This window comes from Lolium rigidum, chromosome 7 (assembly GCF_022539505.1).
Source record: "Lolium rigidum isolate FL_2022 chromosome 7, APGP_CSIRO_Lrig_0.1, whole genome shotgun sequence".
NCBI classification, from domain to species: domain Eukaryota; kingdom Viridiplantae; phylum Streptophyta; class Magnoliopsida; order Poales; family Poaceae; genus Lolium; species Lolium rigidum.
The window spans coordinates 316,082,565-316,103,744 of NC_061514.1; the positions used below are offsets into that span (position 1 = coordinate 316,082,565).

The 21,180-nt window shown below is 43.5% G+C and overlaps 1 protein-coding gene across 1 annotated transcript; it reads right to left on the bottom strand.

Moving 5' to 3' along the window:
* Positions 1-4,195: 4,195 nt before the first annotated feature.
* LOC124673197 (sex determination protein tasselseed-2-like) lies at positions 4,196-9,182 on the bottom strand. The gene is made up of 2 exons (XM_047209318.1): positions 9,020-9,182; positions 4,196-5,016 (listed from the first exon to the last, which is right to left on the bottom strand). The coding sequence occupies exons 1-2, from the start codon at positions 9,180-9,182 to the stop codon at positions 4,196-4,198; spliced, it is 984 nt and encodes a 327-aa protein (XP_047065274.1).
* Between the last annotated feature and the right edge of the window lie 11,998 nt (positions 9,183-21,180).

A 21,180-nucleotide genomic window follows, 5' to 3' on the forward strand; every position in this document is an offset into this window, starting at 1 on the left:
AGGAAGAGTGCAGCGTCAGTTCCTTTAATTTTCAGGTCTAGTTTGTACTACCTGGATCGGCGCCCCATTCTTCCAAACCTCTATGACTTGTGTTGGCCTCTCTTCTTCGCATAAGTTCGAGTATCCATCATCATTTTTTGCTGGAAGTTGGAGTATCCATCACGGTGGAAGCATGAGCAGGGGCAAGAACCAGATAGGAAGCGATCATGTCTCCCTGTCTGTCAAGACTCAACACAACTTGCTGATGATTTTTTTGTGTGTTAATACTGCTACTAGTGTACAGTACTAGTTAGCAAAAGTCTTCTTTCCTGGTTCCGTTTCGTTGTACCAGTTTCTAGCGTCAGTTTTGACATCCAAGTGGCACACTCTGCGGCTTGGCTTGTAAAGAGTCCCCTCTCCTGCCATCCGTCCGTTTAGCAATGTCTCCTTCGACTTGTGCTTTTGTGTCCAAAAGTCAATATCCATTTTCATTTTCTTTTTCAGTTATTTTTCGGTATTCATTCAGATGAAGCATGAGAAGACAAAATTGTTTTAAGAATAAAGTGTGAAGGCATGGATCCTGGGCTAAATGCGGCTTTTAGTTTTTAAAAAATACGCAAATATTAATGAGTTTGCTAATATCCAAATAATAAGAATTCCACTGAAATAGTAATTGCATGGCTCCTAGACTAAGTGCAGCCGATCAATTTTTAAAACAAAATATATTAATATTATTTTGAAACAATCCAAATGGAATTCCTCCCAATCACATAATATATTTCACATATACGAAAAATTTATTAACTAATAGGTTAATTTGGGCTAAGCACAAAAACAAATTGTGTTCGTGGAACAAAGAAATAACTCTAGTTTTATCCACATTTGGAGTGGATTTTGTATCCAAATGCATAAGTGTGGGTGTATTCTGTACCGTCAATTTATTCCTACAGATTCCTGCTCGTTGTGGTAGGTGGAAAAATAGCGCGATCTCTCTCCCCCCTCCTTTTATCTGAATCTCAAACCAAAATGGATGATGGAGGAAACACCCACATCCATGCGTGTAAATACAAACATATTTTCGTATTTTTATTTTGTGTTATGGAAGTGGGGATATAATGATGAAAAGTTTGCATCAATATACTACACATTACATGTACATGTTTTTAACTTCTAAAATATGTTTTATTTCAGAAAGCGGCGGGATACATGTTGAAGGCTGGGTCTGGCTCAGTGGTACAGTATCTCCACTTGTGTTCTCAGCCTATTTGCATAGAAGTAAGGAAAACAATGTCTAGAAATCTTTCTCTACGCCCCACAATGTGTGGGAGTTTTGTATACTAGGTACGCTATTTTTTATATAAAATATGTAGCATGTGTTAGAAGTATAATACAGTAGATATAATTATAAACCGAGTTTGGTAGGATATAAATTAAATCGAGGTTTCCATAGATAAAGTCTATCTCCCCGTGATGTACCTCTGTATAAACCTCACAGTGGTCAAATCAATACATCACATAATTATTGGGATTAATATATCTATATGCCATGAGAACCAAGAAGTTTCAAGTTTAAGACATGCTCATGCAGTATTAAAAAAAAAATCATGCGGCCAACATTGAACCCAAGCTAAGGACTAAAATGCATTCCTTCCTCGCCCCGTTTGACAAGCCAGAGAGAAGAGACCACCATGACAAAGAGGAGAAAGGCAACCCAGCACCAGATCTAGTCGCAATGATTCAACGCCTCTCTCCTAGCAAAACGCCAAAGACCAACACGATCTGAACCAAACTACAACTAAACCTACCTTATCTAGACTATTAGCTACTCTATAATCTCCGGCGCCTCACCCCGTCGACATCGCCGTCGAAGATGGCCTCGAGTCAGCCCGGTTCACCGGGGTCAACTCTCAACCACTGTGGCGATGTGAGAGAGGGGAGGGGGAAAGAGGTTTTTCTGGCGATGTGTCCAATTGGGCACGCACATCATTCTCAATGTTATGACTCCTTTCGACTATGTATGCGACATTGTTCCCTACTCTTCTTAGTTTGTTGATGCAGTGTCACTCTGGGTGGTATGTATTAAACTTAAGGGAGGAACACAAAACATGAACTCTTGGGACGTAAAGTTTCTCAAACCTGTGACTCTAATTTGCTTTTGCGCAAAGTGGTGACTATAGAGGAAATTTGTTGCAAAGATTTGTAATGACCATAATTTGGGCCCACTTTATGGTCTGGCCAGGCAACCACCGTGGCATGGGATGTATATCCGCTGCGTGGAACAAAAAATGGGTACATCAAACCACGACCCTTCCCCCTCCCCCTTACCCTTGTCTCCCATACCACCCAGAGGTGATGGTCTTGAAGCCGCTCCCATCATCGGTCGGGCGTTTCTCGCCGATGTTGGTTCATTAGAACCGTTAAAATGTTCATTAAAACTCTTTGCAACAAATTACCCTTAAGGTCACTAGTTCGAGAAAAATAAATTACAATCAGTAGCTTATGCAACTTTTTTCCCAAGAATTACTGGTTTACGTCTTCGTTGGCCTTGTTGTATGTGCCTCTGGTGGTGGTGGTGGCCATGGAGGCGCTAGACTTTGTGGGACATGCATCAGTCTCGCGCAAAGTAGAGTCTCTAGGGAAAACCATGCATAGATCCTCGAATCAGTCAATAGTGGCGCTCTCAGCGTCATACCCTCCTTGGATGCATCATCTAGGAGCTTATTTGTACGGTTGATTCTCGTCTCCTAGTCCGGGAAGCTCTGGGGGTAACCTAAGATCTGGGTCTACCAGATCGGATGATGGCGGCGTGCGGCATTGTTTCTCCCCCTTGGGGGCATTGTTTTTGGAGCTGATTTTGGTTGAAGGGGCTCTAAGATGGAGCGCTTTGCATCTGCTTCGTCAACGACGGTGAGTCTCTGTGGCGTGAGGCAGCGGATTCTCAGTGCCATATATAATATGATGGACTCCCACAGAGCGGGGGCGCTGTCTGGCGTCATGGTGGCGTTGTCGGTAGGAACGGCGAAGCCTATGTGGGTATTAACCATGAAGATTGTCGGTGGTTTGACGGCGGTAACGGTTTTTTTAGTGTGGACCTGAGGTGCTCGCTAAGAGTCTACTAAACCAGATGAGCGCTATCGTTTCTCCTAGAGGGCGTCTCGTGGTATGCATTGTTCCTGGTTGCTAGCTGGTGGAGGGATTTCATTGTTTTCAGCGCACAAGGCCAAGTTGAAATGATTTTCACCCATTGTCGAATTTGTAGGGTTGTATGGAGGCTTCGGGTTTTTCATGTATGCCCTTTGTATGTTTTTTGTTGAATAAAATAATAAAGAAAGCCAAACGCATTTTTTGTTTGCCTCCATTTCAAAAAAAAACTATGGCTGATGTTTTGTCTAGGACGTAGCCTATGAAATTCTCTAAGTTGGGTTACTACTCGATTTTTTAAAAAAAAACTCTGATGGCTGATTTTTTTTGCATATAGTTGCTCAAACTTTAAAAAGTTTGACCTTGACTGAAAACTATATGCATCCTAATTTGGGACGGAGGAAGTATATTTATTAAAACTCTTTGCCACAAATTACCCTTAAAGTCACTCATTTGGGCAAAAATAAATTACAGTCACTAGTTTGTTCAAGGTTTGCCAAAGAGTTACTGGTTTATGCGATTTAGTCAACTATAATAGTGATAAGCTGATGTTTTGTGTAGGACGTAGTCTATGATATTCTCCAAGTTGGGTTACTTCTCTATTCGTTCATTGAAGTTGTTTAGGCCAGCTAATGCCCGCCGCAGTTGGGCTAAACAGAAAGAAACGACGATCGTAAAGTCATGTTGAATCATTCGGGACAACGACAGAACTCTGTCAGTTCAGTGGCATCCTCGAACACTGAATCTGAATGTACAGTTCCTCTGTACCTCTCCCTTAGCTGTCTGTACTGTCAGTTCCCAAACAGGAAAGACGAATTAGTTAACAATTTCTCGATCTGCCACGAACGATTAAATAAGAACAGAACCATGCGAATCACAGATCATTCCCCTAATCCATCGATCCTCACATGAGGCAGATCGAATAACCAGCTGCTAATTACCAGGCTACTAGTACCAAGCTACTGATACTAAAGTAATGGAGTACACAGGTGGGTCGGTCGATCGCTGTGACACTCGCACGTACTCGGTCCCTGCAACAGCATCCACCTCCAATGGGGCTTCGGTTTGACTTCTGTCACAGCCCGATGACGTTCCGGGAGGTGGTTACGCCGCCGTCGACGACGAGGTTGTGCCCGGAGATGTACCTGGACTCGTCGCTGGCCAGGAACAGCGCCGCCTCCGCGATGTCCCCGGCTCGCAGCGTCGCGCCCTTGAGCGTCGCCAGGCCACGCACCATCTCCTCCGTCTTCTCCACCTCCTGCTCGCTCGGCGGCGCAGGTGCGATCCCGTCTGCCTCCTCGTCGTCGTCATGGCTGCGGTGGCGCCACGCGTTGACCAGCATCGGCGTGGCCACCCCGAAGGGGGACACGCAGTTCACGCGGATGCCGTGCTCCCCGAGCTCGCAGGCGGCGTTCTTGGTCAGCCCCACCAGCGCGTGCTTGGACGCCGTGTACGCGTGCGGGCCCATCCCGCCCATCACGCCGGCGACGCTGGCCACGGACACGATGCTCCCCCCGCCGCCGCCGCCGCGCCGCTGCAGCATGGCCCGCGCCGCGTGCTTCATGCCGAGCGCCGCGCCCAGCGTGTTGACGCGCAGCACGCGGTCGAACTCGGCGGCGTCCAGCGATGCTATGCCACCGCTTTTGGTGCAGCCGTTGGCGGCCGGCGGGTCCTGCCGGCCTAGCACGCCGGCGTTGTTGCAGAGCACGTCGAGCCGCCCGTACCGCTCGACGCAGCACCCGACGGCGCGCTCCACGTCGGCCTCCTCCGACACGTCGCAGTGCACGTAGCTGCAGCAGGCGCCTCCCAGGCCCAGCGCGGCCGCCAGCGCCTCCCCGGCCGCGTCGTTCGATACGGTTAAGGGCGAGAACTCCACACTAACTTCTGATGATCTTGCTAGCTAAACCAGGCTGAGAACGAATTAGTAGGTCAGATGCGCTTCTCCCCAAGAAACCCATCCACTACATGGATGACTACTAGCAAAACCAAGATGAAGGCACATTAAGAAAAGAAAACCAAACATAAAGCTCCAGGATTCAGCCGTGTGCTCTTGCTCCACCTAAATACAGAATCAGATGTGAAGTTGCGTTGGAGAGTCAAATACCTGCTGTAATCAGGAGATCATCCGCTTGTCGGAATCGACGACGGGAACAGCTCGCTCCCCTCGCGGCCACACCACCCCTCGGTGAAATCGATGATGGTGCGTGCTTATCTCGCCTCCGATCTGTTCGCGGTCACAAGTCACACACGATACCGCACGCGGAATAGTGACAATGGTCTCATATATATAGAACTGTTTTGGAGGGAAGGGGAAATATTTTGGTTCACTCTTTGCTAGCTACTTGTTGAGAGGGAGAGATCTCACCAAGATAGACGGTAGAGATGCATTGTCACAAGGATTGCTGACATGGACACTCTGTTAATTTCATCTTCCACTGATTACTCGTGTTCCCAACTGTGGGATGGTACAAATTTCAAAGAGCATCGCTTTTGTAGTTTCCAATGGTGCTTTTGTAGTTTCCCATGGTGTATTAACTGCTAACTGTTGCTGCACATCCACTCTTGGTAACTACGGAGGCTATCTATCTTGGTTGGAAGATGAAAATTTTGATGTCTCTTTTATCCAGCCCCCAAAACACATAGGAGTAGAAGAGGAGCCCCCGAAACTCACAGGAGTAGTTTCTAGGAACAGGAAGAGGCCTAGTTGTTGACGTACGTAACATCAGCTCACCCAACAACCGAGTAAGAAAATTTCTAGAATTCTCAATAAATAGTCTTTCTCTCTATATAAAAAAATGCCACCAAGGGCTAGTCCTGGTTGCTCTCTTTTCTTTTAGTACAACGTACAAATACTCAGGTTTGTTGTCAATAAATAGTCTTTTCAGGTTCTCAACGAATAGTCTTTCTCAGATTCTCAATAAATAGTCTTTCTCAGGTTCGAAGACAGGTACCCGCACCACAACACCTGAGAGACTGACATGAACAACCAAGAAACAATAATGATTTTTCTCCATAATTATTACTCAGACATAGCATCGGCAAATGAAATTTTCAAAAAGAAAAGAAAATAAAACAGCTATACATACAACATATCGTGCCTTGAAAGCTTATGTTGATGACCTTGCGCAAAATTACAACAGACTGCACACGCGCGCACACACACTGGCAACCAAAGTAAATATGAATAAGCTAGCTAGATAGCTAGCTATACATCGATGAACAGATCCAAGAATTGGTTCAAGGTTACAAGAACCAACACACAACACAGCCATCTACCCTGTTTAGCTCAAAATAACATCAGCTAGCCATCAAAATATTAAGTCTTGGTACACATGTAGCTACCCTGAAACTTCCAGTACACATTCATCACCCACATCCCTACACCACATAACATCAATGAAGTTGAAGAGCAAGTTTGGCTAATGGCCGGAATGAGCAACCATTGTAGCTCACTTGCACAAATCTCCTTGGTAGCTGGAATGATCTTCTCTTCCTCCTCTTTATCTGAAATCCAAATTAACTATCACCGGTTAATTTCTTACTAGATTCATAAACACAATAAGTGAGTGTGCGTTCCGATCTGATCCAGTATACAAGAATGGGGTCACCATCTGGTGTACACTAGCAGCTTGATGAATCTTGAAATTTCTCCAGGAAAAAAATAAACAGGTTGATGGATCCATCCTAATTAGCTATCACATGGCATTAGAAAAAGTATGGGAATCTTTTGCTACATGCAAGTGCATGGAATTTGCGAACATCTGATCTGATCTGCTCTGCAGACTAAATTGATGAGGATGCATTTTTAAGGAATAAGCTGAATACTTTTCACTAAGTGACATGTCAATCTCATGCACCACTAACACATATTTTTGTCAAGACTAAGATGGAGAGGAACCTCACCGAGAGCAGCATGTTGTCGATATTATCGGCAGCAGCATGTTGGGCAAGTCACCAGCGACGGCAACACGGGGAGGACGCCAGCTGCAGCAACTCAGGGCATGGGAGCACAAGCTCTCCCTCCATGCCTCCCCGTGGCCATTATTGCGCTATTGTGAGCTTCAGCTCCCCACCGTCTCTGGACACCCCCGCCATCAGCGACACAATATCGCCCCACCGGTGGGAGAAGCTACAAGTCAGGTGGATGTGCTAAGCCGGCTAGGGCCACCACCTGCTGCATGAGAGAGGGTGGCAGCTGCAGCTCGGGGAGGACACCGGAGCAGCTGTAAAAGATAAACATAGTGGTATTAGACCCCAAAAATCGACCATGTCAAAAATTATTAGGGGAAACATAAGAATAAACTACATAGTGAGGGTTAAGTATTCTCCGCGAGCAATGTTATAAGTGAAGCATTTCTTGGTAGGATCAACTAAAAGTATGCATATTCATGACTGATGGTTAGAAGTACTCCAAAGATGAACAACCAGTTCCTGTCCCAAGTTGATACCAATATATCATGACTATTTGATAACAAATGACAGAAGAAAACATGCTTACTTCTACAGAGACAACAGACCAGCAGAGGTTTACTTCTACACATACAACACACCAGCAGCACAATACATCAGATATGCGGCTCCCAGATATGGAATAGAAGGAGGACTAAGATGACAAGCATTATAAAGAACGACTGAATTACTAATGCCACTAACAAAGCATAACTAATGGACCATCCATGTGGATTATATATTCCAGCAAACCTTGCAAACCAACAAAAAAGACCTAGCAGTGTATAGGTATGTAATACATTCCAACAACCTTGTGAGTAGGGCAACACCAAATGCACATAAAAGGAAAATCAAGACGACCTTGAGCTTTAAGCCATTACAACATGCTCCTTTGGCAGTCTCCACGAACCATCAATGCAGCTTGATGATAAGCTTCTACAAACTTCCAGGAAGCACGAGAAAAAACCGGTTCCATGCACTCAACCCACCTATCCAAGAAATGCCAGTTAACATAATATAAATCAGTTGAGCATGATTATGGGATGCGATCAGTAGAATATTTTAGAGAATCAACCAGCTGGTGTTATAATTTTGTTTGCTTGAAGAGCAAATGTTTTGTTCCATACAAAAATAAGATATATCCCTAACTTACACAAGATTAGAAGGTTATTCCGTTATTGTGTGACCAAAACCAACAACATGATGGTGCAACAATACAAGATTAGAAGGTGATTATATTTTTTTGTAACTAGAACCAACAAACATGATGATGCATGAAAATCAAAGCTAAATTGTATATGCAGCTTGAGAAGAACAAACAATGACATCCCAGTTTTAATAAGGCCCACATATTAGTTAGACTACAACAAATCGAAACTAACCATTGAAAGATGTTCTCTGTTTTCAACACTATATTAAAGAAGACAAAAATATGACCATATGCTCTTATGTTTTACGCAAGTCTGCCATGAACCCTTTTCTTAGAATAGTCAATTTAACATATTTGATATTAGTGGTGCTATACGGATGTATAAAATTATCTGATTGCAATTGATGAGTTCAACAAAGACATTCAAAATAAAGAGAAAAGATCATGAATGGAAACAAGGCCACATGTCCCACTACCCAGGAGCATAGTGATTGGATGACAATAAATACCAAATCAGGAACAGTGGAGCCTATGGGCAGCAAAAATATCACATGCAAGCAAAGCAGATTTGTCAACACTATCTGATGTCTAGGCGCTACATAAATCACAAAAAGACAGCTAGCAACACTGACTATTTGCACAGAAAGGAAAAGAATTGGAGCGCACACACATCACATTTGCAGAAGCAGTACTAAAAGAAGTAGCACTTCATGTCTGAATAAGCTCTCACACAGACATGTGTACAAGTACGACAACTTGCTCAAGTCCTAAAATCATGCAACGGGTGCCTTTGGTCAATACCTTGAGAGAAAGGAAAGAAGTGGATAGTGGAGTCAGCTGCTCCTCTAGTTTGGTGTTTCTCAACCACAACATCATGCTTCTCCTGCAAGACATATGCAGAATCAATTCCAGATCCGACAGATAACTCATCATGAAATAGAAAGGATGGAACTGATAAAGCCATTTCAGCAACATCTATCTTTCTACGAGCAACACAAGTATCAATAAGGCAACAACATATTTCATATAAGCCAACTAAACAAAAGAGCATGGCCACTTGTATCATTCAAGTCTAGTTCAGCTCCAAATAGCTAGAAGATAGCAGATACCAAAACCAGCATGCACTGAAGTAATTTAAACTCCAGGTCACCCCCCGCATCAAATCGAAAGATGGATTAGGGTTGAGATTAATTAACTCAACCAGTAGAAACTACTCAGGTGACAACAACTAGTGTCAACACCTAGTAAATTAGAAACGAGCTGCTCGAGCTTCACAACACAAGGAACAACTAGCATTAGGTCACAAGAAACCATTAGATGGATATAACTTACACGAAGAATAGACAATAGGTCCATGTTCATGAATACATCACAAGAAATCACCCCCTGAAATCTAGTGGATAATCACAAGGCACAACACACACTACTCGTATGTGTTCTACATAGTATGGGTTTACATGACCATGTTATTCTAAAAACTGAACCTTTAAGTTATACATGATATATAGTGCTTTAGATAGTAACACGATTAAACAATGTCCAAGATAGAAAAACAAGTAACGATGCATCGTTATCAAAATTTCATCACAGTGGAATCACTTTGTAGTCCTATACTATTTGTTTCATCCCTCGATGATAATTCATCGAAGAAAAGTAACAACACACACAAACCTGGAAGAAGAGCACTCCATTGCAGGGGTCCGAAAGGCCTCTTATTCTGTCATCTCCAAGAGTTCTCTTTGCTGCTGTCGAAACTGGAAGTCTGGAACCACATACCTTGATAGTCTTAGCAGCATAACTAGAAATATAGATATAAACCAAAAATACAACACTACAACATGACTTGATAGTCTTAGCAGCATAACTAGAAATATAGATATAAAAAATAGAACACTGCAAATTCATTTGGCAGCTCCAAAGTGGGTCTGATATTTTCTTGTATCTACCACTTGTAATAGTATTAAGCACTTGAGGAATTAGGCATATAATCAATATCTCCTACAAAATTTGCTTCCTATGTACAACAGATTTCTACAACAATATATTACCATCTAATTAACTAAGACCACTGACTTCACATCAACAGACAGCTTCCAGCCTTACTAATGTTGATAAGCAGAAAAGAGGACATTCCGTATAATATAAGTGCAATTAAATCATCTACGGACATCATAACCACACTATTACTACTCTGTGATTACTACATTGGAGTCCACGATCCCAACAAGTAGTAAAGCACCAATTATGCTAAACATATTGGTGAACAACTTGAAATGAGATGAGAGCAGAATGTAGTTGGACAGTATACTAGCATCGTAATTTGACCAACAAAACTAGTTCTAATGGCAGAGCAGCCTCACCTCCTCAAGCAACTTCACGCTGAAAAAAGTTCATACTATTGAATTTTCGTAGTGCCTCATCTTTCTGATGTAGCTTCCAGCAAAAGAACAATAAGCTGTGAAAAAAGTGGCCACTTGGTCAGATGTCATGCTTATTGTTGTGGCATACTATAAAAATGAAAAGGTTTAAGTCTAAAGATCATAAGATGATGTATATATATGCTGATAAAAAACAATGAAAATGATAAGTACAAAGCAAAGGCACTTCTAACAGAATTTTGGTTAAAGGGGTTGCAAATTAATCAATCCAAAATCAAATCATTCATTCATAGGCAACATATATGCTACCGAAGGCAACAGAATTAGGCAACCAAAGGAAAACCATATGCATCTCACTAACAACATGGTATCATTGGTATGCATCCTTAAACTAATGCAACTCTGGCATAAACAAAGATGTTCATATGTGAGAAGCACTTCCATAAGAAAACCCGTGAGAAGTGAGGGGAGAAAGGTCGTAAACCTGGAAGCTGAAGCTGAGCATGCCGCTGGGCAAGGAAGAAGACAAATCAGATGGCCAACTCGCATAGTTCCCTCAAGTATCATCTCAGAAGGCAATGAACACATGGACGACTTTTCCCATATTTTTGATGCTGCTCTCTCAGTTTTTGTGGGTGACACTCTCTTCCTTGACATGGACCACCTAAGAAAACTCATGGTGTCAGCTGCTTCCATCGATCCCATGCTCCCTGCCACCGCCGAGGCGCCGACATCTTTTTCCACTGCTCAGTGACAGGCAGCAGGGAAGCTGTAGGAGGAAGGCGAGATGAGCACATCACCCTAGAACTTGGTCCTCACCGGCTTGGTCAAGTTGACCGATCTGGGAAGAGCTTCCAACACATGTACCGGATCTTCAAGATTGTAGTCTCAAAAAATTACAAGGAAAATATGATGAGAGGATTGCTGAAAATATGATCTTCATAGTGTTGAAACAAACTATGGACTCAAATAGGATCTTCTATCTTTCAAGGAATTTCTACAACTTACAAGACAGAACATGTCGAAGTACAGAATTGAAGTTTTGCTAGCAATGGAAACCTATTTAACCATTCCAGGTGGTGTCATATGCAACAACTATTTTTTTGATAAATCACTAAAAGTACGGCACTTGCTATAAAAACTCGGTGTTTTGCATCGCACTACAAAGATTACATCACACAAAGTATGAAGGTCACAGCTGTCAGACAATATGATACTGGAATGGTATCAATGAAGCATGCCGAAGGAGAAAAGTTCGACTTCACAAAGTTAGCTATGTATGTCAATGTAAAACCTGCAACAATAGGTACAAGAAAAATAGTAGGATGGTTCCAGGCAAAATGGACTAAATTGTCAGAAGATCAAAATTTGGCACTTGGATACCAAAGAGACATGGAACTCCTTATTTTCAGCAAGATGCCAAACATTCCCACATTGCATAGGTAGAACTAGGTAATTATTGGAAACATGATGATGGTGTAATCAAAAGATGGCAATTTGTGTGGCACTAGGACACTAGCTACCAGTGGCTGAGCTTGAAAACAATTCATGGACGGGCCAAGCTAAAAGAAACACAAAAAAAGTTATTCTGAAACACACCATTTCACTACACATTAGTCATTTATTTAAAAAATTGATTCTGGAAGCTGCGTCGATGCGCTTGTCCACCTGAAAGTTTATAATTTTGTAGATGCCAGCATCATGTACACGTGCTTCTCCGCAGATACTCGATGCTAGACTGTACACCCTCGCTGGTGGAACTAGTTAAAGTGACAAGCAGAACTTGAGAATAAGTTGCATGGATCGATCGGCATCCTCAAGCACAAGCACAACACATCACGTTTCTAGCTCTATGTGGAATCTTGAATGCCAAGTGATGTCAGTATGTCATGGTGATCAAAGATGCAACACAAGGTGACTAATGAAAGGTGATCAATGCCATCTTGAATTTGGAGAAAGAACGAGAAGTACATGGACATTAAACTAGAGAAGATATGGGCCCGATTCAGTCGGAGCGGCGCTCGCCAGCTGCTGGATCTCCCAAAGCCGTACCTCCACGCTGCAACTACGGCGATCCCTAGACGCCCTCAGGCTACGGACGGCGGCGCGGCCCTGCTACCTCCTGCGCGCTCAACCGATACCCCCCTGTCTGCAGTGAGGCGCCTCCATTTCCATGGTCGTGGTTTCTTTCCATCTGTTGACTCCTTTTAGTCTCGGACAGTCGAGCGAAGGAGGCGTGCTTATGGGCTGAGCCTTAACTGTGTACAAGTCAAAGAGAAATTTGCTAAAATCCTGGGCGGGCCATGGCCCAGTTCAGCCTCAACGTAGCTCCGCCAGTGCTAGCTACACAAAACATAACGCTAGAATGCCACAACCATAGCTCAGAGAAGAGCTGGAGATCACCTAAATGGGGATGGCAGTCTCGGTGCGCGCGCGCCAACAAGCGCTAACCTGTGGTGCAACCGAGGCCAGGGACAACAACAGTAGTTCCTTGACACTGTCAGGGGCAACAACAGTAGTTCCTTGACATTAACTACAAAAATGGGCAGGAGAATAAGCAAGATGAAATCGAGGTTTGGAGGCAGGGAGGCAAAGTCGAGGACCGTATGGTAGGTAACGATAATTATGTTAGTACAAACAAATGAATCAGGTGGATAAGTGTTGTACAACAGCATAAACAAGCATGTAAACAATGGTTGATCGAGCATATAAGATTAAGTTCCATATGTGAGGAAGATCATATATACATAACCAACAACACAAACAAGAACTGATTTCAATAAAGCAAGAAAAATAGACTGAAAGACAAGACTGTTATGCGCAAATACTGAAGTTTATTTTTGGGAAACAATAACAGATCAATCCTCAATGAAGAACAAAAATGCAAAACTACAGATCAAGATTCAAGATAAAACATGTTACATGTAATCAAAGTATCACAAGCTCGCAATACATTCAATCAGGACCACTCATAAATCATTCTCTCCTAGAGTCAGTTCAATCCAATTCATATGAGCGCAAGCAAATCAAATTTGTATAGAAAAAGTTGTGGTTGAGCACCTGCTCACTACGCACCCATGTCCGCGACTATTGTTTCCCCTTGGGATACAAGAGCTCGGCCCACATGCGCGCAGACGGTTACGAACGTTGCTTAGCAGTGTCTTCTAATTAACTCGTGGGGTAGTAGGGTAGGGCTCTGTAGCATAGGGACATAGAGTTTGACTTATCTGTTTCATTGTCTTGTATTAACAACTGATAAGACTAGAGGGCAACATCTGAATTTTTGCAGTCACCTGAAGGTTAACTAGCTGGCACAACTAAACATTTAATTGCCGGTATTATAATTGGGAGAACCTTACCCTTGTCCTAAGTTCTACATAAACTGCACAAGTGCTAATCATGGTCAACACTACACTTTTTTCAGTATAACATGCTAGTTTTGGGTACCGTCTCGGACATTATATTTTGATCTAAAGCCTCTAAAACGAACAGGGTCACGAGCTTGATAAAAGCATGAAGTAAAAAAAAACTAACAGATTAGTTTTCTGGTAGTAGCTTGGCGACACACTCATCCCAGGATGAGAAGTAAAATACCTGCATCTCAATCTCAGCTTTATGGTGGACACGGTACACCTCACAGTGACAGATGGCATTGTGTGCCGCATACATCAACACATGTTCTATGCACATGAAATACTGTAGCAACCCGAGCGTGGACAACATATGTAGACGAAAACTGGGAGCATCGCTAGATGGTGAGTCAGACTGGCGTCAGAAACTGCTCACATCCCAGGAGTCCATGCGATGGTGGGACAGTACAGATATGGGTGTGCAATGCACACCTGCTCAAAATGTCCGCTCTCATTTGTATAAGCACTGAACAAACAAATGGAGAAGAAATCCTCAACCTACAAGTTTCTGCACTATATATGCAAAAATGCAGTAATCGACATGATTGTGATCAAGGAGGTACCTTCAAATACCGTTGTCTACAAGCTCCTAAACAGCAGTGGCAAGGTCGCTGCAACATGCCTTGGGGGCGAGAAGCTCTGCATTGCCTGCATACAACAAGACACTTGGAATTAACAACACACATTTAACAGTTCAGAACCTATTCAAGCATAGCTATTTCCAAACATGAAAAAGCCTCCAATATTTGACAATTTAGATTCCCAACTTTTCCCATAAAAGCATAACTGGCTCATTGCATGGACATGAACAACAAGAATAGATTACACAACACCGATCCCCATAATATCCGGTAACAACGAGAAAAACCCTTTAACATAAAAATGTATTAATTACATAAAATCCACAGCTATGATTATTTAAAGATATTATTAATAAAGAAAATACTTGTAAGGATAGTAATAGCTAGATTAAGTACATAATTGACAGTAAAAAACCTTTAACATAAGCCAGATACTTGAAAGGATAGTATAGCTAGATTAAGTACATAATTGTACAGTAAAAAAGCCTTTAACATAAGGCAGATAATTGAAAGGATAGTACTAGTTAGACAAAAGCTAACAGGTTCAGTGAAGGTACAATACTACGATTCATAAGCTAAGATCAAATGTAGTAACATTGTGTTCTTATCCGTGCTATCAAACCCACATCAAGCGAATACCACAACAAATAAACAAAATTTGATGAAGAGAACTAAACATCACCAATCCAGAACGCCCACAAAAAAAGGCCTTTAATAACAAAATTACCTACTGTTGCTTGCTCGATTGCTAGCTAGTAACGGCGGTGCATATGTATATACAACACTACACAAGCACTAGCCAGATCACAAACCAACAACAATAATGCAACTCTAAAAGTACACACAGGACTCCTATAGAGAGCTACACGATGCATGTACGAGAATATAACATAGAACTCAGTACTTCAAGAAAAACCAAAATACCAGGGAGTTCCAAACTACAGCAGGAGAGCCACAAATGTGGTACCTGCTCGGCAATCATGGCTATCAAAACAAACAGTAGCATGTAGTACTTCGCAAGGAACCACAAACTGATACATTCACTGTTATCTACAAACCAGTACTTCCAACAACCTAGTAATAGGGCCACACCAGGCACATAAAAATGGAAAGCAATTAAGACGACCTTGAGCTTTCCAGCTGCTACATCATGCTCTTGGCAGCCTCCCCTGAACCTGCGCTGCACCTCGATGATCTTTGGGTGGGCAGTGGCCTGTGCCCGGAGTCGATCTCGGTCTGCTGCACCTCCTCACGCTAGCTGCTGCTGCTGCAGGATGAGGCTAGCACTAGCATCGATGGTGATTGAGCACATGTCCTCGAGCACACCAGGCACGGCCTGCATGGAAAGTCTTTTATGTTTGTGTGCAGCAGCACAATGCATGAAACTAGGATGAATAAATTAGCTGCTACCTTCTTTTGTTAAGACCGTGTATAACAACAGGTGATATATGATGTACTAGTTCCAGAGCGGAAGAATAGAGTCAGTGGAATTGTCTTCCTAGCTAGCAGGAGTATATACGGTATGTGCTTTGTACGAGCAGCAAGCAAGCAAGCGGCAACTATGTATGTTGAGATGGAAACATATATAATACCTTGTCCATCAACATGAGTAGCAGCGTGACTCGTCTGGCAGAAGGTGCGAGAAATCCTCCTCCTTGCATGTGGTTCCAAATCGGTGATCTTCGCAATATAAGTAGTTTTTTGTGTGGGGTCGTATTCGATTGGAGCGCGGGTCAGGGGGAAAAAATCTGACCTTGATGTCGATGAGGAACTCCTCCTGAATGGTGGCGGCGTGGTGGGGATTGGGGGCGAGCTCCCGCAGGACGTGGACGCGCCCCTCCCAGACTTCAGACGCAGTGCTCACGGCCGTGCCGACGGACTCCCTTCCTTCGGGCGACCCCGCGAAGACGGCGGCGAAGCAGCAGTGCCGGAGCTCCCACGCGGCGGCGGCCGGCCTCAGAGGCAGGCCGTGGCTGCGGATGGCGAGCCGTCGATGCGCTAGATGCCGAGGACGACCAGCGGCTCCAAAACAATGAGGCCGGCCCCCATCATCGTCGACACCGGCCGGCAGGCCCGTAGCTAGAGCTACCGAAACTGCACGATTGGAGGCGCGTGGATGCGGCTTAGGCTAGGGATTCCACCGGTGGTGTGAGGAGCCGGAGCGGCGTAGGCGGAGCGAGATTGTTTGATGCCGGCAAGGACCAAGAACGGTGGAGTGGCGACGCAGAGACTGCTCGGGGCAGAGGAGGAGAAAGGCAGAGAGAGGTCGCGATGGCTCAGTGATTGAACAATTTCGTCTCGGTAGTTTTCTTTTGTCTCGGTAATTACTAACTCTAATTTTCTCGGTAATTAGTGGCAGGGGAATCGAGGAGACATTGGTAGGGGAATCGAGGAGAGCATGACTTGTGCCTTTTCCATTTTTCATTAATTAATCGAGGAGTACTTCTTTTGTGTGAAACATTAAAGTAGTTAGGAGTACCTACCTTATTTATGGAACTTCTTTTGTGTGAAACATTATAGCGAGCTAGTCAATTCGCGAGCATGTACATCTAGCATGACTGAATTTGAGAGGAGGAGAACTCAGGTAATCAATCAAGAACTTATGTATTGTATCTATATATAATCTATGCATGCACGGTTGTACGGAGTATATACTCCATCCATCACACGTAAGATGATATCTTAAATTTGTCAAAACTTATATATACATAGACACTAAGATATTCTTTACAGGATGGAGGGACTACTTCATATCACTATCTTTTTATTTTCAAGAATTTTTACTAGCGGTGCCACAAAATCACATCAAGTATCCAACACCACCGCTCCGGTCATCGTACGACAAAATTTGGTATACAAAAAAATTACTTGATCTAAGTCGATAGTACGAGAACGATTGGATTACCTAATTCAAGTCAACAATTAATATTGCTAGCTCTCGGGACACCATGGAGATGCAAGCTGCAATCCTGTAGTTAAAGTAGCTTGCATATATATGCATGCATCTCCCATGGCTGCCCGTAGCTTATGTAGTATAATTTAGTGAAGCTTTGGTTGATCCCATCGATCTAGCTAGCTCTGATCAATGACGGTCATGCATGCCCATGTACTTTCCGAAAACATGGTTGATTCATGCCATCAAAAGGCATCTCCGAGGGTTGATGGTCTAGGTCCTATGGATCGGTGCTTCGAGAGGGACGAGTTGATGAAGAAACACCTGGTCCAAGGCATTTGAGCGCACCTAGAGTGGCAAGGCTTAACCAAATTAAGTGACCATGACTCAGAGAAACGGATAAAACACGTCACTATGTAGGCGAAGCTTGGGGCGAACCCTAGAGTGGGTGCCGCGCCTTCGCCAACGGTGTTCTCCCGGTCCTTGCCTCGTCGGGTGGATCATTATATTATGAGTGTGGAATCTCCCTGCTAGTCATACCTATGTCACTCCACCTCCTCGGTATCGCTAGAACCAGCATTATATTTCGAGCGTCATTTCCCCTCCTCATCCGAGCCATGTACTCGGAATGCCTACCCCGCTCCTCGCCGTAGCTATCATTGGATTCTAAGTTTTTGTGGTATGGATCAATAAGTCATAATATTGGGGTCTACCTATTCCTTCATGAACCTTGTGGTAGCCCTTGACGATCAGATCGACCGCATAAACTTACATTGTCATATAAGATTATAATTTTATACTATATAAGCTACGGACCAAGTAAATTTATCGTTTGATTTTAGCTGAAAGATTTAGTATGACAGTTGTGAAATATAATATACTAGAACCAGGGTTCTAACTAGTTGCCTTTTCTCTCACTCTATGGCCATATATTGATCCATTTCAAAATTGAGGTATTTATGATTTGTGCGTGAGAGCAAACTATATGCATCATATGGGTATGGTGGTGTGCTTTGCATGCATAGTACAGTACTTGTGTTTGCATGTAAGCATAAGATAAATGGTATACCAATTTACTGGATGATATACTGCTAGCCATGCAGTTTTGGGATCCATGTTTTGCTGCAAAATAGCACGTGACTTGACATATTGAAACGAGATTGTCACGTGAAGAAATCGGGTGGGCGTCCACGCGTAGCTTTCGATGTTTAACCAACTGTATATGTTCAGAATTTTCATCTCTCCCTCTTTTAAATTTTTATTATTTTCAATTCTATTTTGCTACTTGTACAAAGGAGCCACCTAGCTAGGCGGTTCATGAGTCGTGACTATATATCTTATGAGGCCTTTTGTCAATAAAAACAACTGATCTATAGATGTGCACCTCTATTTTTACTCTAACCCTAGGGATGGAAACTAGTAGGATAAACCGAATTATCTGGTATTCATACTTGAACATTTGAAAATAGAAATGGTAATATCTATACCGTACCTGGACATCTATGGAAATGGATTGCGATAAATACCCGGATTCATTTTACTGACACAAAAATGATGAGGTACTGAATTATAAAGCAAATGTGGAGATGAAAATGGATATATCTGTATTTGAATATGATTATGTTAGCCAATTTTAGCTATCATATCCTGACATGCCAGTTTCCTAACCTAGAAAAACTAACAAAATGGTAAAATGTACTTTTTTTTATTGAACTTGAAACAATTGTGTATTATATTAGTATGTCTATCTCTCCACCGCTCTCTATATATATATTTGACTCATTATAAGTCACTAGTCTATTATTTCGTGTTATTCCTATCTATTTTGAAGTGACAAAACGTTTGATTCCATATGTATCCGAGTACATCCGCATGTGTAGAATTGGACTGAAAACACGACAAGATGAATGTTGATGAATGTGGTTGGCGAATCACTCTAGTAAATATAAAATAAAATAAAGTTGGCATTATTTAGTATCTAAGCGTAAATATCAATTTATTTTTCATGCAAGACATATCAAATTGCATACGTAATATTAATTGTAATGCACATGAAATAACATGCATTAACAATGATATAACACATGTTTACCTGTAGGAGAATAAAGATTATCAAAAGTAACATGACATAAAATAATAGTGGATATGTCACATTACCACTTCCTCATTAAAGCATCCCCCTCTCATTCTTTTTGATATTTTATGTCCATTATTGTTCTCTTACCTAAACAAGTCTAGAACTCTAACAAACATCCCATTTCCCACCTATTGACTATCGAGCTCTAAACCTAGCATCCTCTACCAAGGGTAACCATCATTGCTGCATGCGGCGGCGACCTTACTACCAAGGGTCGCCGACCTTGCTACAAACCTCTGCCAAGGGTCGCCGACCTTGTAGTAAGGTCGGCGACCCTTGGTAGTAAGGTCGCAGCAGAGCTTCTATTCTTGTAGACAATGTTGGGCCTCCAAGAGCAGAGGTTTGCTACAAGGGGCTAGCGACGTTGCTTCCCGCGGTGGAGGCGGGTGCTTCCAACGGTTTTCGACCTTGCTACAAGGCGCTGGCGGCGTTGCTCCTAGCGGCGGAGGCGGGTGCTGCCAGCGGTCGCCGACCTTGCTACAAGGCGTTCGCGGCGTTGATGCCATCGGCGGAGGCGGGTGCTGCCAACGGTGGCCGGTCTTGCTACAAGGCGTTGGTGGCATTGCTGCCATGGCACGGTGGCGCTGCTACAAGCCGCGACACCCCGGAGGGGTGGTGAGCCATGGCGAAGGTGCTGCCAGCTACAACATCAGTGATGCGAGCAGATGGCGGAAGTGCTAGTAGCCCTGGCCGGAGATGCTGCAAGTAGCAACGGCGTTACGGCGAGCGGTGGCGCTACTACCAGGAGTCGCAGCCTTGCCGGACGGAAATGCCAGACTTAATTTATGTCGATATGTTACTAGGGGATCGATGCGCTTGGGAGATGAGGACGGGTTTTTTCCCGCGGTAGGATATGGATGGCGGGTCCACCCACGTTGTGAAGAAATGACATAGATCGGACGGACGCGCACTGCGGTTTGATTTGATCTAACGACTTGGGAGGTGGACGATCGGTGATTTCAATCGTTCGGGGCAGTATCCTTTCTTAATCCCCAAAACTCCTCTGCTTCTTGAGTAGTTAGGTACTTAGATAATTTCACATGATATCCTTCGCAATCCTTTGATTCGAAAATTATAGTTAAATTTCTCGCATGCATGGGCCGCCTTGTGATTTCGTTGCATCCGAGACTCCTCGCTCAGTTAACTTTACTCCGGTTGAAACCGAGGTTTTCCGTCTCTTAATTGGGATTCAGTATCTATTCCTATGGTTTCATACCCAAGACGGTGGTAGAATGATTGGATGAAAGTTTTCTAGGGTTTATTTCTAAGGTTTTGGAGGGAAATTTTAGTCTGCTGGGCTAAAAACGTAAAGAAGGAGCCCAGTCGGACAACCAAAACCAGCCCACCTGGTCCTGTTACCCTGAACTCTCCCAGATCGATCCCATCCTTTTCTCAAAAAAAAAAAAAGATCGATCCCATCCACCATTCCCCCACGCCGCCGCCCCAGCCTCGCCGGCCACCTCTTCTTCCCCACCTCCTGCGCCTCGTCTCCTCTACCTCCGGCGCGTCCTCCTCCATCTCCTCTCCGTCGCCAACTCCCGGACCAGCAGCGCCCTGGTGCCC